The sequence below is a fragment of the Carassius auratus genome, chromosome 39 (assembly GCF_003368295.1).
Source record: "Carassius auratus strain Wakin chromosome 39, ASM336829v1, whole genome shotgun sequence".
NCBI classification, from domain to species: domain Eukaryota; kingdom Metazoa; phylum Chordata; class Actinopteri; order Cypriniformes; family Cyprinidae; genus Carassius; species Carassius auratus.
Window position 1 is genome coordinate 2158699 of NC_039281.1, and position 25825 is coordinate 2184523.

Genomic DNA, 25825 nt, shown 5'->3' on the forward strand with positions numbered 1-25825 from the left:
TAAGGAAATTCCGCTCCATCTAACGTCACACAGAGCCATACTCGAAAAAAACTTTCCGAAACTTGTGACAAACCGGAAGGAGTATTTTTGGAAGAGAAATACTCCTTCAAACTTACAACTTAATTTTTGAAACTTTGTCCATGTTTAGCATGGGAATCCAACTCTTTAACAGTGTAAAAAACTCAGTATGCATGAAATAGCATTTCACCCCCCCCCCCCCCCCTTTAAAACAGAGTTCGGGTGTTGTTGTTCTGTCTCTGTGATCTGATCAGCCAGTTTCTCTAAAGCTGCGCTCACCTTGTGGAGGAATGTTAACACTAACCAGAATGAACGAGTGAAACTCCCGCCGGCGAATAGAACGGCTTGCAGTTGACAAACTGCATTTCTAGATCAGGACAGCACATCTTCTTTAACACAGTTACATCTGTACACCACCGTTCATTGATGTAAAAGCATGTCCAGCCGCCGCGCGAATTCCCCGTTGATTCTGATTCGCGATCCGCTCTAAACCCAAGTACACCCGGGTGTTCTGTCGAGGGGAAGTCGTGGCCTAATGGTTAGAGGGTTGGACTCCCAATCAAAGGGTTGTGAGTTCTAGTCTCGGGCCGGACGGAATTGTGGGTGGGGGTAGTGCATGAACAGCTCTCTCTCCACCTTCAATACCACGACTTAGGTGCCCTTGAGCAAGGCATCGAACCCCCAACTGCTCCCCGGGCGCCGCAGCATAAATGGCTGCCCACTGCTCCGAGTGTGCTCACAGTGTGTGTGTGTGTGTGTGTTCACTGCTCTGTGTGTGTGCATTTCGGATGGGTTAAATGCAGAGCACAAATTCTGAGTATGGGTCACCATACTTGGCTGAATGTCACTTCACTTCATCACTTCACTTCATGATTTGTCCTACGCTGTCAGATTTTCCTACCTCCCACTAAAACTGTGGGTACAACGAAAAATGCTACTGTAAAGTTATGATTTATTAATGTCTACACCTACCACAACCCTAATCATAACCTTATAGTACTACAAATACAGTAATTATGTGTTATATTCGCGGTTGTAGCTAGAAGGGATACAGTTACAGGAAACCAACAATAAATATTAGTTTCTACCATTAGATTGCGTTTTTATTAAAGTCTACACCTACCCCAACCCTAAACCTACCCTTACAGTAATGCAGATACATAGATAAATATCGTTGTTTAGCATGAGACAAAGGACGCGATATTGATGTGCGCGTGCGCAGTAAACCCGGGTAGGAAAATCTGATGAAATGTCAGGACACCGGCTGCAGCCTGCAGATCGAGGCGGGACATGCTACTCTGATTGGTTCGTTCATCTTTCATAGACATACATGATAGGAAATATGTGCGTAGTTGGTGTAGGACTGAGAATGCTGTTTAAAAAGCTAAAAATGCTGTACGGTTTTATAAAGCCTTTACTATGATGCAGTTTTTTATTGTTAACTTGACTCACTATGTCTGATTTATTTAATCAAAAGATGTTAGCTGCTGCAAGTTACTCTTCTTGACCAGATTAATTCACAAATGAATAATTGGGACATTCTAAAAGCACGCTTAACGTGAAAGTACGTGGCTTTATGCATTAAAACAGTGTTTTAAAGAGACCAAACTCAGTAAACAAATTAATAAAGCATTTCACAGACAAGAAGATATGAGCACAGAATACGAACACAAAGCGTTTATTCCACCCATAACCTGCTTGTCTGTAAAAAAAATGTGTTATTAAAAATGTTTACTGAGTTTGGTCTTTTTAAAACACGTTTTAATGCATTAAGGCACGTTATGCGTTTTCCTTTTAATCGGTTTTCTATGGGAGGAAAATATGCTTAACAAGTGATTAAAACGCATTGCATTCTTATTCTGGACTCATCTGCCTGTCAGTGAATATAATGCTTTATTATTAATTTGTTTTCTGAGTTTGGACTTTTAAAAACACTGTTTTAATGCATAAAGCCACATTAAGCGAAGAAGGTCCCGAATCATTCCAGCTGATTCAAAAGAATCGGCTCAATGGTCACAAAATAGATATCGGAGAAAATCCCAATTTCATATAAATAGATGATACTTTATTAAGTTTATCTCAATATTTGACAGTGGCTGTGAGACTGCACTAAAATAAGAGCACAATTATCGTGTTCGTTACTATAGCAACTGTTTACCGGTATGTCCTTTCAGAATCATCACTGGCTGATAGAAATAAAAGTTTATCGATTTCTTCCATTTCAAATAACGAGGAGCAGCATATTTTCCCGAAATAAAGGGGAGAAAAAATCTAATCAAATTTTCTAAAATTATTTAATTCATAATTAATTATTCTATCTGAAGATCTGGATTTCTTTTACAAACTGTTTTCTATAGCGCCATATAATATTTTACCATAAGGAAATGACCCATTTATCGTCTTACTGTAGATAATCAACCCAATTAATTTACTAAATTTGTATGTTAGCCTAAAGATCAGCTTAATTTAACAAAACAATCATTTCAGAGACATGGCGAGTTACAGGCTAGTGTTTTCTTTTTCCTCTTTTGTGCATTATGAAGGCTTTATAAAACTGTACAGCGTTTTTAGCTTTTTAAACAGTATTCTCCGTCCTACACTAATAACTACGCACACATTTCCTATCATGTATGTCTATGAAAGACGATTGAACCAATCAGAGTAGGTGTGGGGCTGGGCTGCACGTGCAACCCCGCCCCAGGTGCAGCCCCGCTTCGATCTGCAGGCTGCAGCCGGGTGCTTCTCGTGCCACTGTCTGTGTTTGACCTGCGGCTGTCAACAGATGGCCCTGTGGTGCTTTGGAAGATGTCAAGAATTAACGGAATTATTTATAAAAAATAAAATATGCTTTTAGAATACATTACAAACTACTCTGTAGTTTGTTATATTTGCGGTGCGTTCTTTATTATTTTAAATAAAAACCCAACGATCCAGTGACGCAAATGTTTTTTGCGATTCTCATGACGTCATAATCAAGCGACTTGTCATGCTTTGCTCATTTTGACATTCCGAATGAAAATGATAGATATAAAGTTTTTGGGGTAAAAGATGTTTCAATACATATTCAACGTGGAAAATATTTGACATACGACTTGCTAATCATACGTTTTGAACCGCAAACGAAGGTAAAGGTTTTTTTTTGTTGTTGTTTCTTTCAGTTAAATTTGCTGTAACACTGGCCAGGTTAAAGGTGTTTTTTATGTTTTTGATTTTTTTTTCATCACTATTGATTAGTGGTCTATAGGTGTTTTGATAGTTTTAAATTCATATCTTCGAACAATATTATCCATATTTTTCTGTTTTATTATAATACTAATAGTCTTAGGTTTTTTGCACAACATAAAAATGTGAAATGTAACATAAATTACATATCATTTGTGTGTCAAGAGCAAGAAAGAGGTAAAGTGTATAATGTAAAGTGTATAATGCATAACAGGTTATTTTGTATATCCAATAAAATAATAAAGGATACAAAAAAAACTCATCTTAAATCATAAACATCCAATAAGCAATGAACCAAATGTGCATGTAAAAATCATTATGCCATGCTGTGTATATGCCATGGTTACAACAATTGCTTTAGTTTGAGGTGTGCAAAAACAAAAGCGTGATATTTTCGAAAAACTTAAAAAACAGGATACGTGGCTTAGAATAGCTTAATTGCTAATGTCTGCAAAACTGGAAAATATTTTGCTGTTGTGTGCAGACATTGGTGAGACCTTAATGTTTTTTGTTTTGTTTGTTTTTTCAGAGGTTTACTCATAATGATGTGGCTGAAGTTTACCAGGTTGACAGCCAATGTGAATCTACAGATATCTCACTATGGCAACCTAACAACACTGAGACCTTCCATCAGAAGTGTCTATCAGGGCTCCTCGCACCTGGACACCAGGACTCACCGCATCCGGCCTCTCTGCTGCAGTTCACCCCTCTTAGCTGGCCATGCCTCCATCACACTGACCATGGGGCTTCAGCCCAGAAGAACTATAACCACAGACCGACCGAGCTGGTATGAGAGTGTTGCAGACTCTACCCCCGTATACCTCACGGAGCAGCTCCTTGTGTCCACTCAACAGATGACAGGTCTGCCGTGGTGGGCCAGCATCATGTGCACAACGCTGGCCCTGCGTACAGCCATCACTCTCCCCCTGGGAATCTATCAGTCCATCATCATTGCAAAGGTCTTGCTAGAAGTTGTTGTAATTATTGTACGTGTATGGATCTTAAGTTGTGTAAATTGTTAGCTTTGCTGTTACTTGTTACTATACATACCCATTCAAAAGTTTGTAGTCAGTAAGCATCATTATTTTCTTTTTTGTTTTTATTTTTCATTTTCCATTATCCCTACGATTGACATCTCTTCAGTGTTATTTAAGTTTTTGTATATTAATCAGTTATAATAAGTTACTAAGCATTTAAAGCATCTCTGCATCACATTAATGTGTTTCTAATTTATGAATATTTAAAAATTTTCAGAAATGGTCTGGTTGGGCCAGGAATGGAGTTTGTCTTTTGAACAGCTCATTGATGTCTAAACAATTTTTTACATGATTTGTCAAGGATGCAACATGTAGTGTAGGTTTCTGACTTGGTTAAATGTGAATTGTCAAGTAAACAGCCCATTCTCATGTGAATTTGTTTATTTATCTGTACTCTATACAGTATGTACAGCACATCTTGTAGGTCAGCAAATATAACCGAGTAAACACTGGAGATTATGTGCCATATTAAGAGTCTCTCTTTCACCCACTCTTCCCAGCTGTGGGATGTTTCTCTTGCCAAGAAGTAGGACTGAAAAAGAATGTGCCTCCCTTCTCAGTGTGAGAATATAATCTGTAGTGCGTCAGACCGTCTCCTTAAACCAATTTTTTAAAATCTAAACACAAGCAGAGGTGTGGCCAAATCAACTGTCCTTTTTCAGTGGAGTTTCCACTGAAAATATGCATGTGGTTGTCTGGAGAATTTTGTAATTTGTTAAACTGAGTCAAAACTGTGGCTGGAAAAGAGTAACCCTTGTGCCCTTTTGCCCCGGTTAGGTTGAAGCTCTGCAGAAGGAGATCGCTGTGTTGGCCCGCCAGTTACGCTTTGAGATCTCTGTAAAAGCCAAAGAGAAGGGCTGGTCAGAGAAAACATGCAGGTAGGAAAGAATCGTTTTCATGTCATCTGCAATGTCTTGGGTCTCACACCAAAGGTCTCTGAAAATAAGGAATTTAATTAATCTGCAAAAAAATTGTTTATAATAATAATAATAATAATATAGTATATAATATGAAAAATATTAGTAGATTAGTAGTAGTTTAGATATTTTTACTGAACAAGATTAACATTACAATGTACAGTTTTTCATCTACACTAAAACTAAAATGAAAGATTCATTACGTCAGCCACTTTATTGCAATAATTGCATCCACACAGATTTCATTTCAAGAAGAACCTGAAACGAATTGTGTCTGAGCTTTATGTTCGAGATAATTGCCACCCATTCAAGGCCAGTTTGCTGATCTGGGTCCAGCTGCCCATGTGGGTTTGTCTCTCACTGGCCTTGCGTAATCTCAGCCTGGGAATGGGACATGTTCCCCTTTGTGAGTTGCATTCATCAGTCAATTGTTCCACATATGTTGTATCGTTGTTTGTATTTAGCAATGCCACTCTAAAATCACCTGCTAGGAGGGTGTTAATGAACTACCATATGTATTTCTCTACATTCATCAGCATCAGATGCAGGTTTGGCAACAGGTGGCGCTCTGTGGTTCCCTGACCTCACTCTCCCAGACTCTACCTGGATCATGCCAGTTTCTCTTGGCCTCATCAATTTACTCATCACAGAGGTGAGGCAGTTCTCCAGATCCACAACATCATATTAATGTCATTTAAAATCAATCTAACATTGAGTTTGATATCTCCTATCACTTGAAACTTGACTAAGAAAGCAATCCACTCTTTATAGTCAAAACAATGAATATACAGAGGGGTTGAAATGTCAGACCTTTTCAATTTCTAATTAATTAAGTGCAAATTATATTCTCAGTAAATGTTATGATTAATTTAATAATTCATAGTATATATTTGTTTGATTTTGTTTGGTTGTTAAGTAACAATATTATAAAAATCCATAATAATATAAAATAAATTACTTTTACACATTTGGAAGACACCGCATTCAGTCACCATTCCTTGGAAATTGAACCCATGACCTTGGCTTTGCAAGTTCCTACTGTTTGAGCAGCATTTCTATTATTATTATTATTATTATTATTAATATACAATTATTCACCTGTTATCTATTGTTTATTTTTGTTTTAAAAATACAATATGAAAATATTACTTGTTCAATCTTGACAGGTTTTATGAGGTCTTATAATTCACCAGTTGATGTTTTTTTTTTAATTCTCCAATCTGTTTTTCCAGATATTCGCCCTCAGACAGCTAGAGCCTTCAAAGTTCCAGAAGTACGTGACTAACTTTATCAGAGGAATATCTCTGGTGATGATTCCTATAGCCGCCACAGTCCCGTCAGTAAGTGTCCCGGCCCTCAGCAACTCCATTCAAACATTATCTGCTGTGTCTGTGTACAGTAACCTTATGATAAGTGAGGGTCTGGACGGGTTTTAACTTGTATCACTCACGTTTTCAAGTGCTTTTCAAAAGACCGCAGTGGTACATGACGTTTTCTGTACCTACACAGATATGCCCCTTATTGCACATAGCTCTGTTACTTTTGATCTTGTGACAAAAGGGGGCATACCGAGGGTTGTGTTTTTAAAGCCCGCCTGAGAATAGTAACAGAGGGCTGAGACGTTTTGACGTTTGTCAGCTTTTCTGTGGTATCTTCATCAGATGTACAAATCGATGTCTTGTGCTTATCTAGCCATCCTTGACATATTTGTGTTGTCTCCATTCCTTCTTCCGTAGGAGCAGTAGATAAGATGAGAATGCTACACAAAAACAGCACTCTGAATTAAAAAATTCAATATTACTGTTCATAATCATTCAGATTGATATCAGACATTTAAATGACTCCTGGTGATTTTTATTCTGTCTTTTCCCTTCATTCGTAGTCCATGGCTCTGTACTGGCTCAGCTCAAGTTGTGTTGGCCTGGCACATAACCTGCTCCTGAGATCCCCTCGCTTCCGGGGCGTCTGTCGGATCCCTCCAACACGTTCAGACTCTGAAACCCCATACAAGGACATTGCAGCTGCATTTGTAGCCAAATACATTAAATAAATGGATGTGGACGTGGCTAATTAAAGGATCAGCTACTGAAAATGTGAACAGAACATATGGATGCCTGTGAATATAGTGGGGTATACATCCAACAATGAGACTGTAACCAGAGGAATATGGCAGAACAAATGCTAGTCCGATATGTTTATTAAAATCTGCTTTTGGAAAGAAAATCTGAGAAGTAAAATGTTAGGATAATGTTAAAATAAAAGCTAATAGTGGAAAAGTCTCCAATTTTTGCTAAGGCCAATATTACCTGTTCACACTTTGGCTTATAATTCTGGCCTGTTAGAAACAAATGACGTTTTTAGAGGAAAAAAAAGTATAAGGGTTATTATTAAAAAAAAAAAATTAAAAATATATTTTACACCATTATATATGGGGGGGGGTGGTTGAAAGAAATCAACAAAAACAGAATAATGCCAAAAACGAAGAATATGTTTACTTGTGCTATTGTACGTTTATGGATCTGCTGGGCGGGGTCTAGTATCTCCATCCTAAAGCAGAAAGGAGTAGCAGACTCTGATCCAGATTGAGACCCTTCACACCTCGCTATGATCTGCTGGCTGATATTAACTCTGTTCGCTGTGGTGTCAGCGGACCGGCTGCCCCGCAGCTGCGGCACCTGCGACCCGAGCAAGTGCGCGCCTCTTCCGGCCGAGGGCTGCTCCTCCGAGACGCTGCTGGACGCGTGCGGCTGCTGCAAGCTCTGCGCGTCTGGGGTGGGAGAGCCGTGCGGGGGAGCCAAGCGCTGCGCGTCCGGACTCGAGTGCGTCAAGAGCGACAAAGACAAGAAAAGTCAATCAGGGTCCTGGGTCTGCGAATGCAAGAGCAACTATCCCGTGTGCGGCACTGACGGCGTGAACTATAAAAGCGGCTGTGAGCTGAAAGAAGCAAGTGTGAAAGCAGTGAAGGAGAAAAAACCCGAGATTAAGATTCAGAACAAGGGCGAATGCGCTCAAGGTGAGATGCCTAAACTCGTAAGACCCTCTCTGCATTTAGCAGTCAACACTTTAATAACTCTAATGAGTAAGATTAGATTTAATAATGATGATTAACCCGTTTAATCCCAAAATTTTCCCAGACTTGAAAATATTCAAATGATATGTCATTAGTAGGCTAACCATTTAAAATAATCAATATTTATTATAATTATTTATTATTATTATTATTTTAATTGCGTGAAAAAAATTGTGACCGGTGGGGTAATGTGTGTACTGAAATAACATTATTTGTCATAAAAATGGTTTGATATCTTAACCAAGCTAGTTTAAACAGTTTGATCACATTCTAAGGTTACTACTATGCATAAAAAATTATTTTAAATATGACAATTTTTTTTATATTAATGGTTAGAGTATTACAACATTATTATTGTAATTTTTTTGTAACAAGCTTTTTTAATTTAGTGCAATATTTTTTCATTGCAAAATTTGATTTCACTAGCTGCAATTAGATTTATATTGTATACCTAAGTTCACTGTTATCCCACCGGTCACTATTGTGACCATCAACATTTTTACTCATTCTTTGCACACTCAACAAAACGAAATGTATGTGAATGCATATATTAATACTAGACACCCTAAAGTGTGTACCAAAATCATTGTCATATATTTATGTTAAGACACTTTTTACTTGCCTTTAGTTTTGGAGAATTTGTCTATAAGAGGTTTATGGTTTGTACAACTGATATCTGAAAGACGTCTGTAGATAGCTGATGCTTTCCAGATCAAGAAATCTTTAACAGACATTGTGCAGACTTACGTGAGTTATCTGGGAAACATGTTTTGTCACCTTTATCTTTACTAAAGTAACTTAAGTATATGTGGGTTTCAACAATATAGGGGTGAATTCAGGTAAACTGGAACACTTTTGCCACTGAGATAGAGACAAATGTCCCTGCTAACCTGAATTACCAAGTTGTGTAACATTCTTGTAGAATTTGCAGTCATATTTTAATAAATAAACATGTGATTAGATTTATATTGATTTGTTTCAGTTATTTATATTGATTAGTAAATAATAGTCGATTATATAAGATAAGTAACAAGTAACAATAAGAAACAAGACACGCTGCCAAACTATTTTGTGAATAATAATAATAATAATAATCTCTAAGGTCATTTTTTTAAATACAGTCGATACATGATACACAAGATTGCACTTGTTGTGTTCATCGAAAAATTAGAGACCGTGGATCCACAGTGAACAGACATGAAAGTCCCAGTGATAGATAGATAAATATTAGGAAATAGAGAGCATCAGTGGGAAGAGAAAAGACAACGGAGAGAGCAGAGCAGACGGATCATCTTCACAGACCGGCATGATCTTTACTTGCAGCAGTTTTTTGAAGCTAGTCACCATTCACCATATTTTAATAGAAAACTGCTAGGACACTGAATGAATAATAATGTGTTTAATAAAAGAAAAAGTCATGCAGACACTGAACACTAGAAGCAATGAAACCGCTGTTGTCTGTATTACAATCTGCCCATCAGTGCAGTGTGCAAACTCTGTCCCAGAATTCCTCACTCGACCAGGCACGAGGGAAACCCACTTGCTGATAACTTCAGCACGACATGCTTATTATATTATAACGTGCAACTAGAATGCATCATCTAAATCATTTCGTTTCTTTTGTGTCCTGTGCAGCACCAGTTATTGTGACCGCTCCGGGAGAGATCTGGAACGTGACCGGCTCACGGGTCTTCCTAAGTTGTGAAGCCACCGGGATACCCACACCTGTGCTCACCTGGAGAAAGGTAAAGAACAGATTTCGGTTTCTCTATCAGTATTGCTTTTGCAAGTAGTTCACATCTGAGCTGATACGTTTTCATGTATCAGATCCTAAAGCACAGACGCAAAACCCCATATGGAAAAGAGGCAAGAATGTAATTGTGCATACAGTACAGCTCCAGCTATGTCAAAAGATATCCACTAACAGCGCAGAAACAATAGCACCACAAACAAGGGAGGGATCAGAGCAGGAAGCACTTTATCAAGCATGTCATCAGCTATCACATTTTTCCATTTTAGAACTAAAGGAGATACGCTTTCTCCTTAGAGATAGAATCAAAGAATTCCGGATCATGGGAGACACGAATGACTAGTGGTGATTTTGCATGAGAAAAACCAAAACATCCTTAGTAACATTTCTCAGGAAATATGAATCTTTAAAACTATGTTGGTGCTCGAACTCATTTTTGTGTCTGTATATTAGTTTAGTATTTTCTTATGCAGTTTCTGCTGATCAGGTTAGGCATGCGTCATAAATGGTGGAAATTCAGAATTTGATGCAGAATTTCACCCTTGCCTCAGACTGAGGTTCCCTGCGGGATATATTTATTACAGTGATGCAGACCCAGAGTCACTCAATAACTACTTATAGCATTTTATGAGATTACAGAAGGAGATTAAAAAGTTTAGTGTCTGGAAGACAGGTTGCAAAATTTGAAATTTGCTAAAGGTTTAATTTCTTTGACTTAGAAGTTAATATTACCATTACATTAATCAATAATAACAGCGACAACAGCTCATGAACTCAAAGGACTTCAGATGGTTGTTGTTTATCCAGCTACACACAGAAATGCAATACATTATTAACTGGTTGAAGATCTGTTTTGTCTTGTTCCACATGAGGTTATAAAGTTTTGAGAAAAACTCAAAAACTATCTTCGATAATCTGTGCGAATGAAGAGTCTTGTGAAACTAACCACACCTTACCAACTTCACCACAGAACAAACAAGCTTGAATGTGCTGCAAAATCATGTGCTAGAGATTTCTATGTTGAAATTTGTTTGGACTGAACCCATGCAGTGTAAAAATAAAAGACTTTATGACTGTTGTGGTTCTCATAGGTATCTATTAACAAAGAAAATACTGTTCCACTCCCCGGAGACAAAGAGAACCTGGCCGTCCAGACCCGCGGAGGTCCGGAAAAGCACGAGGCTACTGGCTGGGTGCTTGTAAGTGTTTTTTAACTAAATGTTAACTTTCATTTGTTTATCTTTCAGCGCATAACTTAAGTTATGAGTGTTATTTATTGTGCAACAAAACCGTTACAGCATTTTTTGTTGGCAGCGCTGCTCTGAAGGCACTCTTGGCTCATCTCAGGTTACATTTGTTTGGAGTTCTCTGAACTTATCAAAACATTGAAAACAGATTGAGTGAAAACGACAGTTGTTTGCCATCTGATGCAGATATCTCCACTTACCAAGGATGAGGACGGCTCCTACGAGTGTCACGCCAGCAACATCCAGGGCGAAGCGTCGGCTGTGGGCACTATTCATGTGGTGGATTCCATCAATGACATTCCACACAAGAAGGGTGAGAGAGTGTACAATGTACAATAAATCAGTTCATTTGCACCTACTTCATGCTTCAGGATACATAAAAGACCTGCATTATTAGAGAATGTAGAACATGTCCCATCATGCCAAGCTGTTTCTTTTGGCTGGCCACAGTCATCTGCCAGTTCCCTTGTGAGCAAGATTTCTGCAGTGACAAATTTCTGCTGTTTCATGTGGACAGCCCAGTGAGGAACATATCCTGGTTTCGGTCCATCAACATTTCCAGCTTGGATGAGATTTCTGAAAAAGCATGCTTGCTAATCATCGTTTACTCACCATCATGTTCCAAACCCATATGACTTTCTTTTTTCTATGTATAGCAGAATGTCAAAGCTGCTGTTTTTCACACATTGGAATCACTGTGACGACAGTGTTTCCAAAATGACAAAAAAAAAAAGCATAAAAAAAGTATCATATGACTATATGGATTTGATTGCTTTACCAATGTCACATCTGACATTTTTAATCTGAATGGATAAGCAAATAACATTTAAAGATTTAAAGTGTACAATGATTTAAGTCCAGTGTTACTGTTAACGAAAATGAAATAAAAAATAAATGTAATAAAACTACAATAATAAAAAATATATATAATATATATAGCCTATAATAAAAAATATATAAAATAAAATAAGCAAAAATTAGAAATGTTTCATTGAGAACTAACTGAAATGAAACAAGGTGGAGATGTAATAAGATGCAAAAAAATAGCTTAAAAAAATTATGTTCTTTTAGGGACAGAAAAGGCTAAATAGAAGCAATTAAAAAAATTATTTGGGAACTAACTGAAGTAAAACGAAAAAAGTTTAAGTAAAGAAATTACAAACAAAAAATAAATAAAAAAAAAGTTCTTTTAGCAACCTAAAAAATAAATATTAAATAATAATAAAATGTATAAAAGCACAAAAATTACTAAACCTAAAATGAAAACTGAATATATAAAAAAGAGATATTTAAAATATGAATAAATACTATATAAATACAAAATTACCAAATATCTTCTTTTGCACTCAACAACTTATTATACTTGTGAGTAAATGATGACAATCATGAATTATTGGGTGAACTATCCCTTTGAATCTCAATTAGTTCCTCAAATATTACTTGGAATATAGCACACAATTTATATTTACTACTTTCATGATTATTTTGGAGCAGAATTTTAGTTTTTAGGTGTTATTTAATGTCAAATACCTTTGTTTGACTGTATGAGACAATATTCTTTATTGTGCAGCAAACTAGAAAACGAAGACTTCATTGTCATTGGAGCCTCTTGTCTGTTTGTATGCAGGGAACGATGCTGAGCTGTAAGAGGACATGGCCTCTGACTGAGATGCTGAAACACTACACCTGTGCACTGATGACAAGCGTCTAGCACAATCAATCACTGCTCTCTCACACCGCCTGAACCACGAACAGCAACTCGCACATAGGCACTTTATTCTATAGAAGCTGTTCAGAGACACAGATAGACACTTTAGCTCACTCTACAGTTAGTCTGCCCACATAACTTCAATACTGTAAATCGCCAACTGGGATGACCATCGGATTGATTTTTTTTTTGCACGTACTTATACACGAGAACACATTCAGGTATGCACATTATATCATTCACTCTTGCATGCATGGGAAGGTACTTAAATATCTCATCTTCACTTATATGTATGTTTCGCTTCCCTTTATTTTTCAAGATGTTTTTGACTATACAAATTGTACTCATTCCTTCAGTTTTTTTTTTTTTTTTTTTTGGTTTATGTCTATGGTTATTTTGTGCTATCTGTGCACAGTCTGTGTTTTTAGACTTTTAGCTGTTCCTCCAAGGTTCAGTCAAAACAAAAAACTTAAGACTACTTAATCTAAATCAGGGTTTCTCACGTTTTACTATAATGGGCCAAAAACTATACTTAATTGAGCATCATGGGCCGTAAGTAAATGTTGCATTATATCCAACTAGATTTTTATTAAAATAATAAGAAAAAAATACATTAAAATAAAAATCTAAATTACTAAATAAGATATACATCAATGGTATTTTGTATTTTTAATTTCTTTACCTATTCGAGACCAACTTTGGCCTGCAGGCCCTGGTTTGAACATCTCTGAGCTAAATAAAGATAATGTCATGTGAAAGCCAACATAAAATACTTTTTTAGTTAATGCCATGACATTTTTGTTAAACAAGTCACAAATACTGTAGTTCAGAGGATGTTTTAGTTACAGTTTCTGGGTGATAAGAATTGATACTTTACATTGGTTCCTAAATTACCATAGAATTAAGTGTTGTCCTATAAAAGTCTGAGCATCTAATGCATCTGTTTATATGTTTTAGTATTCGTATAACATTATTAAATAAAGATGCAATTAAAGAGGCACACAGTGTGTTGTCTGTGCAGAAAAAAGCAGTCATGTCTTCATGATCACAACTTTGTTTTTTAAAAAAAAGCTTTATTTTATTCTTAGTTGCACAGCCAAAACGTCTATTTCAGAACAATAACATGAAAAACAATAAAAAATGTAGAAGTTCACAAGCCCAGCAGTTACCACAGGAAGTGCTGTTGGGATCCATTTCAAATAATTTCCCCTATGATTTTTTTTTCCATTATTCTGTATATCCCGTTTTCCATCATTCATCTTTAGCTGGTCATCATCCGTGGGGCAATGCTCATAGACATCAGCTCCTGGAATAACAGCTTACAGGCGTACGGCATCCTCACCAGAGAGATCTGACAGAGCAGAGGATGGAAAGAGCCCATGTTAACATCTTAAATAATCCATATATATGCTCAGGTAATAGCTCAGTGCTTGCTCCTTGTGTGAACTGAAACAACAAGCATCCTTTATAGCATCCATGCACTGGGTGAATTGATCATAATAAGATCAAAAAGAGCGTGTGAAATTTCATGTCATGTTGACATTAATTAACCACCTGACTGGCCCAGTCAGACAGGATATCAGCGCTTGCTCACCTGTGTCTTGTTGCGGCAGCCCCTGCACTCATAAGTGTGCGTGCGGGTGTTTGCGATGGCCATGAGGCCACATAGATTGCAGACGTGAACCTGGTATGGGTCAGACGCCTCGAAAAGTCTCTCTTTTAGGAACTGAGCGGCACCGTGAGCGATCTGACAGTCACGTTCCATCTCTCCGAAACGCAGCCCACCATCACTGAAGAAAAACAAACAACAGTATTAAGATCTCATAGGCGATTTTATATATCATGCAAGAAAAAAAGTATATAAAATTTAAAGTATAATCATGCTGTCCCACCGTGATCGACCCTCCATGGGCTGTCTGTTGAGGATCTGGACCGGTCCACGGGCTCTGGAGTGGATCTTATCATCCACCATGTGCTTCAGACGCTGGTAGTATGTGGGTCCGATGAAGATCTGAGAGGTGAGCTTGCGGCCGGTGAAGCCATTATACAGAACCTGCCAAAAAAAAAAAAAAAAAAAATTGACATCCACTGAATTTTTGTCCAACAGAAATCAATGGGAAACAAAACTGTTTGGTTATCAACATTCTTCAACATATATTTTTTTATGTTCCACAGCAGAAATAAACTAATAGGTAGTAGGTAAACAAATCTGGAACAACTTCAGGATGCATAAATGATAACAATTCTCATTTTCGGGTAGAAGCTCTTTACCTCGTTGCCTCTCAGATGGTAACCATATTCTGACAACAGGTTGGAGACCTTTTGTACATTCACAGCATCGTTGAATGGCGTGGCATCACCAATCTCCCCTTTGTTAGCAGACACCTGAATGGACAGTGAATTAAAAAAAAAAAGCAATCAGAACTGCTTATGAATAAACTGCTTTTTATTCAGTGTAACGCAGCAGAATGAATTCTGGACCAGAATCGTTCAATTCTGTAAAATATCCTTCCTTACAAAGTACCAAATATGTCAACATGATTAAACTGGAGAATCTTTGTGGTGCACGCGTGAAGACATGTTTCCAGAATAAACATCTGTCATTCAAGTTAAAAGACGAGACCTATTTGCAGAATTAGGAGAAGAGAACCAAAGTACCTTCCCCTGCAGGCACTCGATCAAATGGCCGACTGTCATTCTGGAGGGGATGGCGTGAGGGTTGATGATGATATCTGGAGTGATTCCTTCACATGTGAACGGCATGTCCTAATGAGAGAAATTCACAGCTCAGGTCAGACTCGCACCTCATCTGCATGTGGGTTTTCGTGTGACCGTTTACAAGGCCTTCAGCTCTGAGTCTCTCTACTGTCAGGAACTGTTTAAGAGCCACATCCTGTGAACAGACCTTCCAACTACAAGCTGGTATAAACGAAGCTGCCATACACATTTAGTCACACTGACATTAAAAATGAGCACCACAACATTACAGCCTCCATTCATACACTTCCATTCAGTAAAAGTTAAATATTAATAGGTAAAAACTATAAAAATAATACTTTTATTCAACAAAGATGCTTTACATTGATTAAAAGATGAGTTTATTTAAAAATAAATGCTGTTCTTTTGAACTTTATTCATCAAAGAAGCCTGCAACTGAAATATTGGGTTCCACAAAAATATTAATTAATATACATTTTTCAATGCTGATAAGAAATGTTTTTTAAGCAGCTAATCAGCATAATAGAACCATTTCTGAAGGATCATGTGCCACTGATGAAAAATCTGCTTTGTCATCACAGAAATAATTGACAAAATAATTTACAAAAACAGCTATTTTAAACTGTAATATATTGTAATAAATAAAAAAAAATTGTAATATACACAATTCTGTTTTGAAATAAATTTCTCCCGAATAAATGCAGCCTTGGTGAGCATAAGAGACTTCTTTCAAAAACAGAATAATCGTATCGGCCTTAAACCTTCTCTATGATAGTTCAAACTTACCTCTTGTCTGTACTGGATACCGCAGGTACCCTTCTGACCGTGACGACTGGCAAACTTGTCACCGATTTGTGGTATACGAACTGAACGGACCTGCACAAAGTTTGTAAAATGCAGAATTTACATTTATGCATTTTGGACCAACAGTGTTTAAAGAATGGCAAAATAAACCTCAGAGTCAAATCAATGCACACCCTAATTTTGCAGAATTTGTAGCCCTCTTGGTTTAGTGTGACCATGACTTGGTCAACAATTCCGGTTTCGCTGGTGCGCAGGAATGTGCTGCAGTCTCTCTTAGTGTAGCGACGGTTGGTGCTGTCCAGCTCATCGTCATTCTCAGGAAGCGTTACGGTTTTGCCAATGATAACGTCCTCACCAGACACACGCACACCAGGAGCAATCAAACCATCATCATCCAACTTGTCATAGATGGCATGTCGCATACCTTTAGAGAAAAAGAGACAAGAAATGATAATGCACCTTATGCAGAATGCCTCACCATGTTCTAGCTAACTGTGATGTGATAAAACATCAAGCAATGCATCACTTCTTCATGTTTATCTTAAGGTTTACAGCGAATGTCAACAACAATATTCAAACTAAAAACTCAATGGTCCACACATGTAGACAAATATTTAACAAATATTATCGGACTAGATTTTTTTGCTTCATGCAGTTGTAAGGCCAGAATAATTATATGATGCTGCAAACATGCTGCTTGAGGCAGGTTAGGATGAAAAGAGGAGTAAAAAAACTAGAATTGCACCTTGACAGGTCTCTCGGGTGGGTTTCTCAAAGATCTCTTCCTGGTCAAAGCCTTTCTTGGATTCCTGTTCCTTGTATGAGCGATAGAACACAGACCTGAGATGACACACATTTTAATCAAAACAGGAACTTAGTGCAAAAAAGGATAATTTTTAAGTAATGTTTCACATTCCAATTTCACCAGCTGAAACCTAGAATCCAATACCTGAAGAATCCACGATCCACAGCCGAGCGGTTCATGATGACAGAATCTTCCTGGTTGTATCCAGTATATGATGCAATAGCCACAATGGAATTGATTCCTTTAAAAAAAATATATCTTTTATATGTTTTCAATTTTGTTACATTTTAAAGAGATGTATGGTAGTATGGCAAAACTGAATTTTCAGCAGCCATTACTCTTCAGTGTAAAAATGAACCTTCAGAAACAATTTTAATATGATGAAGAAACATTTCTTATTATTATCAGTGTTGAAAACAGTTGTGCTTAACATTGTGGAAACTGTGACATGTTTTCAGTATTCTTTGATTAAAGGTACAATTTGTAAGATATTTGCAGTAAAATATCAAAAAACCACTAGGCTAGTAATATATATTTTGTCCAGCTGATTACTAACAATATCTCTAATGTTTTCAACTACTTGTAAACCATGAGAAAATTCCCATTCTAAACAGTGGCACGGGGCAGTGCAGGCGCCTGTCAATGAAATTAGTTCCCCTTTGTTACCACCTTGTCATGGACAAATGTGGAAGTAGCTTCCCGACAATCTTCAACTAGAAAGAGATGTCGATCTAGCTTGTGGTTTAATCGACAGGTGAGTTGTTTTGATTCGTATTTTTACATAAAACGTATGCTATTATAACGATCAACAAGATTAGTATTATGGGACATAAACGCCAAACGCGGGGCATCGCATCTCTAGTCCCGCACAAGGACGCGTCTGATCACATCTTTGCATTGACTTTGTATGTAATCTACTCGCGCAAATGGTTGAACTCGCGTTAAATCCATGATTTATCTTTCCATCTGATTGATGGCCATCAGCGGCTGGGTAGAAGACAACAAATCCCATCATTCCACGCTCCTCCTCAGCGTCATCAAACCACGCGATTGTTACTGTTTTTGAAGTGCGCCCTCTAGTGGCAGGTCCTACAACCTGTACCTTTAACAGAACAGCATTTATTTGAAATAAATTGTGTAAAATTATAAATGTCTTTACTGCCACTATTGATCAATTTAATTAATCCTTGCTGAATTAAAGTATTAATAAGTTTTTTTTTTAAATATCACTGAGCCCAAACCTTTGAACAGCAGAGTAGAAACAGTTGCAGCACTACTGTTCAATGTGAGAAATAGATTACCTGCCGGCAGCTCTCTAAAGCGCAGGTACTCCATAGAACGGGTTGTGACTAGGGGTTTCTGGGGGTAGTAGAGCACATGTGCCAGGGTATCCATACGCACATGGAAGTTGGTGATGTAAACTCCCATGGCTTGTTTCCCCATAGCAGACTGGTACGTGTTTCTGGGAGACTGTAGACAAGAGAGTGTATCATTTAGATGCAATATTATGCAAGTTCTTCAGTTATAAACGGTAATACTCGAGAATTCTCAAATTGGGTTTGCAGATGTTAAAATCCTATAAAATGTTAAAGCGGTCATGAAATGATAAATCAAAAATCCCTTGATCTTTTGCATCGCCTTCCTTCTGATCCTAACATTAGGAAAGAGTGGATTAACTTTATTTTTAATGAAGTTCCAGATAGCATCAGTAAGAACCTGGCCTTCGTTCACTTAATTTCACAGCAGATTAATTTACAAAAGGCACAATTCAATGCAGGATTTACAGAAAGACGATGCAGTGCACCAATATTGTATCTTACAGTAATGTCGCTCCACACAAGTGTGAGTAACTTTTTATTACGTGGTCACTATTACTTTGTCTGTTATTACAGATTGTTGCTTTGTACTGAGTATTTATGCATTTTTAAAATAATTATCAAAAAGGCAGTTCATAACCCTTTTAATAAATCCACAATATCACACAGGTATCATAGAGGTATTATGTGGGGCGGTACCTGGTTGTGATCAGGGAAGGGAATAATAGATGCACAGACACCCAAAATCATGGACGGGTGGATCTCACAATGTGTGTAGGTGGAGCAATAAGCCACACCCTTCTCCTGAAGGTCATCAGGGGTCATGGCCAACATCACAGTCTCCTCCTCTAGTGTGTCAATATATTCCACCACACCACTGGCTACCAGATCCTGCCAACTACACAAGAGACAGATACTCTGTTATTGAGGAACAGTCAGATTCTGAAACCAGGTATTCTTTACAAATGTATGTACCTGTAGTTGTTGTATTCTCTCTCCTTGAGCTGGTCAATATGTCGTCTCTTCAGAAGAAGTTTCTGCTTTTCTACAATAAGCAGCGGACGGCAGATCCTGCCAGCATCTGTGTAGATCCTGATCTCCCTCTCACGAATATCTCTGATCATTGACACCTGGACCACGATGAAGACAAGATCACAGTTAGGTGCTGTAGACTGAATAAAACGGTAAACTGGAGTGGCGCTCAAGTGTTGTCACACCTCAGACACGATGATGTCCATCTGTCTCCTCAGTTTGCGCAGTGTGTTCATCAGCTGCTCGGGATCTTTATGAATACCCACCCAGCAACCGTTCACAAAAATCTTAGTTGCACTGAAGGAAGAAACACAATTATATTATATGATTCAGTAAAAACTCAATAAAATAACTGACTATGAATGTAACAAAGAAATAAACAACAACAATAGAACTATGAAAACAAAAAGAAACTCATTGATTTCCGCAGAATGCTGCTGCCCCCTATAGAACAGGATGACACTCACTCTGCAATGGCAGCAGGTGAGATTTCCTCCAGGTTCTCCATGCTCCACTCTTCCAAGAACTCCAGGATGGGGGACGGCTGAGATCCCACAGAGATGTAGGCCATGAGCGCTAGATTCTTCACCAAACCTACAGCATGGCCCTGCAAAAAAAAAAAAAAAAGTCACTCCATTGAAACCTTGGGGTTAGGGTTGAAAGTCACATGCATACTAGTTTTAAAGGGTACTACCTCTGGGGTCTCAGCAGGGCACACCATACCCCACAATGTGTTATGAAGCTGCCTGGGTTTGGCTAGCTTGCCATCTCGTCCTATAGGCGAGTTTACACGGCGCAGGTGGGAAAGAGTGGAAGCGAAGGTCAACCTGTTCAACACCTTTGTACATAAAAAGGCAATGAAGTTAGCAAAAAATGGTATAGCAATGGAAGAAATGTTTGTAAACAGAAAAGAAAGCATATTTGAGCTCACCTGAGATACTCCAGCTCTGGCCTGGTGGGCTTTCTTCACATCCCCCCAGTTTCCCGTGGCCAGAGAGTACTTAAGTCCATCAGAAATTATGCGAGTCTTAATGGCCAGCTCCAGATTAAAGTCCTTCCCCCGGTCAATAAACTTCTGTGCGTAGATCCTGATCTCCTTCAGCAGGTTCTTGAACATTCTGAGAAGAAAAGATCAACAAAGATTTCAACTCTGGCGGCAATTTTGATCTCGAAAATTCCGCACGCATTATTTAATGTATCTAAAATATTTACTGAAAGGTTTTTTAATTTTACCCTCTGAAAAGGAAAGCAAGCAGGGGTCCAGCGAGATCAAGTCTCTTGTTGCCGTAGTGATCTCTGTCATCCAACTCTCGTCTGCCCAGAGCGGCCAACAGCAGTCTGTGAACCATATAACTAAAAAGAGAAAGCAATCAGTATTTATTTATATCACACAAATATTATTAATAATATATTTATATGCTATTTTACCCTAGAAAATATGCTTTCTTGGTTTCGCAGAAATCTGATACACCAACATGTGGCAGCACCTCCTTCTGCAAAACCTCTTTAGCATATTTGATTCTTCTTTCTTTGGTGACACCAGGTTTGGCCCCTCTGGAGCCAATGAAGTTCAGAGCCACATTCTGTTCCTGAATTACAAAGGCCTCGTCCAAAGATGGCTTCACCTGGGCAGGGGGTGGGGTGGAGTATGGCGTTATTGGTTTTAGTTATTGAGCTCAATTACAAATTTATTGGTACTTCCGAAATAAAACTAAACAAAAGGGGACATACCATTTCCATCATCTCGGGATCATCAAAGTCATAGATGATGTGTTCCAGGATGTCTCTATCTGACACAAATCCCAAAGCACGGAATACAATGATGATGGGTACTTCCTGCCGGATATACGGCAGAGTGGACACAATCCTCTGGCCGATGGCACTTTTCTTTACTCCCTGGAAACAGAAGAAATATTTGCGTAAGAAGTACTCAAAGGGTTAATGAATTCAAAAAACAAATTACTTTGCTCAATCTGCAAGCAGAATACTTGCTAACGGTCTACTGATACTGACCTGCCCTCCACGGGCCATCATGCTGACCCAGATGGTACTGGTGGGTCTGGAGGAGTTCTCCAGACATGACCTGCACTCTCCTGTGTAAGCGTACTTGGAGTCTTTCTTGGCAAACACATATACTGTGTTAGTGGCCATCTTCTCTTGAGCAATCAGGACCTGGAGATGACAGAACACATTTAACCTAAATTGTTTCAGACTTTTGAAACAAATTATGCAAAACAACAAATGATATGATTTCGCTAACAAAATATTTATTTGATTATGTCTGTGATTCTGTGTTTTGAAACAAAACTGACCTTCTCTGAACCATTGATGATGAAGTAGCCTCCAGGGTCCAGTGGGCACTCGTTCAACTCACAAAGATCACGATCTGTCAGGCCGCTCAGGAGACAGTACGTGGAACGGAGCATGATGGGAATTTTGCCGATGAACGTTTTCTGATGCTGTGTCTGCTGTTGTTCTTCCCCATCCTTTATGATGGTCTTTGTTATGTCCACATACAGAGGAGCAGAATACCTGCAAATCACAACATGCATTCAGATACAACATGTAATAAAAGCTCTGCTCACACATTGCTCTGTTCACACAAATCCATGCAATTAAGTAACCTTTAATATACCTCTTTAACCTTAGAAAGACTATGCAAATTTATAACGTCTCTTAATTACCAACATGATAAAAACTTTGCTAAAAAGTCAGCCGTCTGTTGGCCTGTGAAATCTACTGAATACTGATTTTAATAATAAACATAAAAATAACTTTTATTAATAATATTTAAAGATTAACACATTCTAGACTCAATTAACTTAAGTTTACTTTATTATACAATGTTAACAGATACTTTATTATACATAATGTTAAAAGGGGAGTATCAAAAAACAAATATGACACATCAGGCTTTTGAGTAATGTTTATTTGTACATCTTTACATTATATGTTTTAGCCCCCACAATGAAATAGCACAGAGCTTTGATCATAAAACTAAGCACTTAAAGGATTAGTTCACCCAAAAATGAAAATTATTTCATTTATAACTCACCCTCATGTCGTTCCAAACCCGTGAGACCTCCATTTATCTTCGGAACACAGTTTAAGATATTTTAGATTTAGTCTGAGAGCTCTCAGTCCCTCCATTGAAGCTGTGTGTACGGTCTACTGTCCATGTCCAGAAAGGTAAGAAAAACATTATCAAAGTAGTCCATGTGACATCAGAGGGTCAGTTAGAATTTGGAAGAGAAGAGAAGACCCGAAAGAGAAGACAATGCTTAATAAATTCATAGTTTTTGCTATTTTTGGACCAAAATATATTTTCGATGCTTCTACAAATTCGAACTGACCCTCTGATGTCACATGGACTACTTTGATGATGTTTTTCTTACCTTTCTGGACATGGACTTTATACCGTACACACAGCTTCAATGGAGGGACCGAGAGCTCTCGGACTAAATCTAAAATATCTTAAACTGTGTTTCAAAGATGAACAGAGGTATCACGGGTTTGGAACGAAATGAGGGTGGGTCATTAATGACATAATTTACATTTTTGGGTGAACTAACCCTTTAAATTAGTCCTGTTCAAATTATCATTAATGCACAAGATTTTTTTTTTTCCAGTTTCAAGCGTTTAAAAATGCTTAATGCACTTATTGCAGGGGCGGAGCTATTGCAATTGCTGCTTCTGCCTCTTTTTTCTTGACAAGAATTGCATTTATTTAGACGCAGAAATTTTCGGACACACACTCCAACTTCGCCTCAGAGCCAGGTGCTGGTCAAACAAGCACGGACGAGGGAGCTCCAGTAGAACAACAGTAAACTTCAGTCAGATGAGATGTTGTTAGGCCGTATGTCAGTAAAAATTAATTTTCCTGTTCTGTAAGCCATACAAATGTGGTGATTTGTGCTGTAGCCTATATCAATTCGTATTAAAGCGCAAAAGAAACAAGCATGCAATGCCTAGTTATGTCGTCAGTTAAGTCATTAAGTTAACAAAAAGGTTATTAAAGCGGACTTAAAACTTTGCATGCAAGTAATTATTTGGGTCAGATTTAAGAACATGTCTCTGAAATGCAGTGGTTTTCAAAACTGTCCTGGAGCAGCTCAGCACTGTCTCTCTCATTTAACACATCCAATTCAACTCTTCAACTCATTAGTAGAGACTTTAAGGCCTGAAGTGGGTCAGAAGAGTTGTAAGAAAATACTATGTGAATCAGTATCAGATCTGCATCATGTTCAGAAAAAACAGCTCTTAAAGCAGACAACATAACCTAATAACCAGCTGATGTGATGGCTGTTAATCAAAAAAAAAAAGGAAATCAATAACTTCAGTAAGGATTCATCTACATTTCATTTAGAATTTAATGATAACGTTAATCAATTTCTGTAAATTTCCTACTTGCTTAAGGGCACAGGTAGCTAAATATGACACTTATTATAATGGGTTTATGTGAAGATTGTTATAAGTTCACAGCTCTCAATTATACTGTAATGTTGAATCGCTAGTCAATAATTAAATACTGGGCGGAGGGGACAATTTCATAGAAACGTCAGTAGTATTAGTGATACATACAGGCCTTCAGTCATAAAAAAAGATGCTATTATACAAATATTAAAAAATATACTATCTTTATGTTGTTTCTGCATTAATTAAAAAATTGTAGGTGAAATTATTGCAATATGAAAGTATATTTAAAAAAAACTATGAAAAGTGGGATTAATCGCAATTCAACATTAAATATTAAGTGCAAGTTAACATTTTAAGACATGAAAGACATTATTGGGAATTATAGCATGAAAACTGATATTTATATGCATTTTGCATTCATAGATATTATAAAGATCTCAATGCTTCCCAGAAGCTCAGATCAAAATGTCATCACTTTGGCCATATAAATATCAGCAACTGCACTCAACAATATATTTGTTCATTTTGGGTCTCTGAATAAAATTGTGTTTTACTGTCCTCCTCAAGTATGAGCTCCATAATCTCTAATATAATACTCTATGAGCCACAAATATGATGGCTTAAAATATGATACTAAAGGTTCAATAAACTGCTTCATTTAAAAAAAATTAAAATTATCTATTATTTCATGTGACAGGGTTAAACTGCCTTCCAACATTGACAGGCGTCACTCACGTGAGATTTCGGAGTCTGGCTTCGTTCGGCATCATAGGCGAGGGAGCTCCATCTCTTTCCCAGTGAGTGGGTTTGGATAGGTAGATTTGCTCAAACTTCAGGAGGTACCGAGGCTGTAGAATAAAAAAAATGAGAAAGTCAACTTATTTTAGAAAGGACCATAAACACATATGACAGAAAGAGACTGAATCCAGCCACTCACCGGTTCCTCCACCTCTCCAGATGTGTGCTGGGCCTCAGCTTGCAGATCAATGGGTGGAGCATCCTCCACAATCCTCTGCACAGACATCTGGATGAACTCATCAAATGAGTCCAGCTGCTGTCGCACCAAACCCTTTTCATCAAAGTATGAGCTGGAAAGAGAAGTATGTCAAGAAACAGGCAAAGCAGTGTCAATAAAGTTCAAGATTCTTCTTCAAGATTATATATAGCAACTTTAATTAAAGTTGCACAAATGCAATGACGATTTGTTTACAGCAAAATTACCTGATAACAATCCAACAGGCCTCCTGCCACAAATCGGGGGTGATTTCATCATCATCTTCATCATACTGGATATCTACAATAATTACAGTAATTTAAATTACACAAAGAGTGTAAAAGTAGCTGACAAATCATGCTTACAAATTAATTGCCTCATTCTTTCTCTCTATCAGCCTTAAAGGAAACCACACATTAAATACATTTACTATATTTAAAACCAAGACATATAATTTGCAAAATGTTGTTGGGTTTGATTAACTTGTCCATTTGCGACAAAGCTAGCTTTAGCCAGTTAGCCCGTTAGGTTGTGTTGTCGCTTGAAACTACAATCAAATACACTTTTCACTGTAATAAAACAATAAAGAAACACAAATTACGCTTAAGTTTCTCCACACATACCTTCGTCTTGATCATACATGATATATGCTGGTGAATAACTTTATTTCTGATTAAATTAAAAAGAGGTTATCTGCGCGCCCCTCTCTTCAACGCTTTACATCTGAGCGGCTAGAGAAGAACAACACAAACGGCTACGGAATAATACGTC

General features: G+C 37.7%; 3 protein-coding genes across 3 annotated transcripts; 2 read left to right on the plus strand and 1 right to left on the minus strand.

Annotated features, from left to right (window-relative positions):
• Positions 1 to 2725: 2725 nt before the first annotated feature.
• cox18 (cytochrome c oxidase assembly factor COX18) lies at positions 2726 to 7472 on the plus strand. The gene is made up of 7 exons (XM_026225082.1): positions 2726 to 3143; positions 3770 to 4199; positions 5055 to 5155; positions 5434 to 5600; positions 5731 to 5846; positions 6427 to 6534; positions 7077 to 7472. The coding sequence occupies exons 2-7, from the start codon at positions 3783 to 3785 to the stop codon at positions 7242 to 7244; spliced, it is 1077 nt and encodes a 358-aa protein (XP_026080867.1). The 5' UTR covers positions 2726 to 3143; positions 3770 to 3782; the 3' UTR covers positions 7245 to 7472.
• A 199-nt stretch (positions 7473 to 7671) lies between these two features.
• On the plus strand, positions 7672 to 13997 carry LOC113057642 (insulin-like growth factor-binding protein 7). Its single transcript, XM_026225083.1, has 5 exons — positions 7672 to 8207; positions 9900 to 10009; positions 11106 to 11213; positions 11448 to 11574; positions 12889 to 13997. The coding sequence occupies exons 1-5, from the start codon at positions 7799 to 7801 to the stop codon at positions 12906 to 12908; spliced, it is 774 nt and encodes a 257-aa protein (XP_026080868.1). The 5' UTR covers positions 7672 to 7798; the 3' UTR covers positions 12909 to 13997.
• A 24-nt stretch (positions 13998 to 14021) lies between these two features.
• On the minus strand, positions 14022 to 25824 carry polr2b (RNA polymerase II subunit B). The gene is made up of 25 exons (XM_026225080.1): positions 25678 to 25824; positions 25282 to 25354; positions 24998 to 25148; positions 24796 to 24908; positions 21957 to 22176; positions 21658 to 21816; positions 21376 to 21540; positions 21073 to 21269; positions 20878 to 20997; positions 20576 to 20762; positions 20339 to 20482; positions 20112 to 20251; positions 19830 to 19941; positions 19588 to 19742; positions 19312 to 19510; positions 18598 to 18766; positions 17441 to 17537; positions 17237 to 17331; positions 16665 to 16915; positions 16474 to 16563; positions 15628 to 15735; positions 15241 to 15354; positions 14862 to 15022; positions 14564 to 14759; positions 14022 to 14320 (listed from the first exon to the last, which is right to left on the minus strand). The coding sequence occupies exons 1-25, from the start codon at positions 25694 to 25696 to the stop codon at positions 14231 to 14233; spliced, it is 3525 nt and encodes a 1174-aa protein (XP_026080865.1). The 5' UTR covers positions 25697 to 25824; the 3' UTR covers positions 14022 to 14230.
• Position 25825: the final 1 nt, after the last annotated feature.

Bases quoted from the DNA above. Each gene is read 5' to 3' on its own strand.
- polr2b (XM_026225080.1), bottom strand. The intron at 20,998-21,072 runs GTAAAATAGCAT...TTCTCTTTTTAG, and splicing joins AAGAAAGCATATTTTCTAGG to TTATATGGTTCACAGACTGC. The intron at 20,252-20,338 runs GTAGTACCCTTT...TTTTTTTTGCAG, and splicing joins GCCCTGCTGAGACCCCAGAG to GGCCATGCTGTAGGTTTGGT.
- cox18 (XM_026225082.1), top strand. From the start codon at position 3,783: ATGATGTGGCTGAAGTTTACCAGGTTGACAGCCAATGTGAATCTACAG. The intron at 5,156-5,433 runs GTAGGAAAGAAT...GCATCCACACAG, and splicing joins TGGTCAGAGAAAACATGCAG to ATTTCATTTCAAGAAGAACC. The intron at 5,847-6,426 runs GTGAGGCAGTTC...CTGTTTTTCCAG, and splicing joins TCAATTTACTCATCACAGAG to ATATTCGCCCTCAGACAGCT.
- LOC113057642 (XM_026225083.1), top strand. From the start codon at position 7,799: ATGATCTGCTGGCTGATATTAACTCTGTTCGCTGTGGTGTCAGCGGAC. The intron at 8,208-9,899 runs GTGAGATGCCTA...TGTCCTGTGCAG, and splicing joins CAAGGGCGAATGCGCTCAAG to CACCAGTTATTGTGACCGCT. The intron at 11,575-12,888 runs GTGAGAGAGTGT...GTTTGTATGCAG, and splicing joins TGACATTCCACACAAGAAGG to GGAACGATGCTGAGCTGTAA.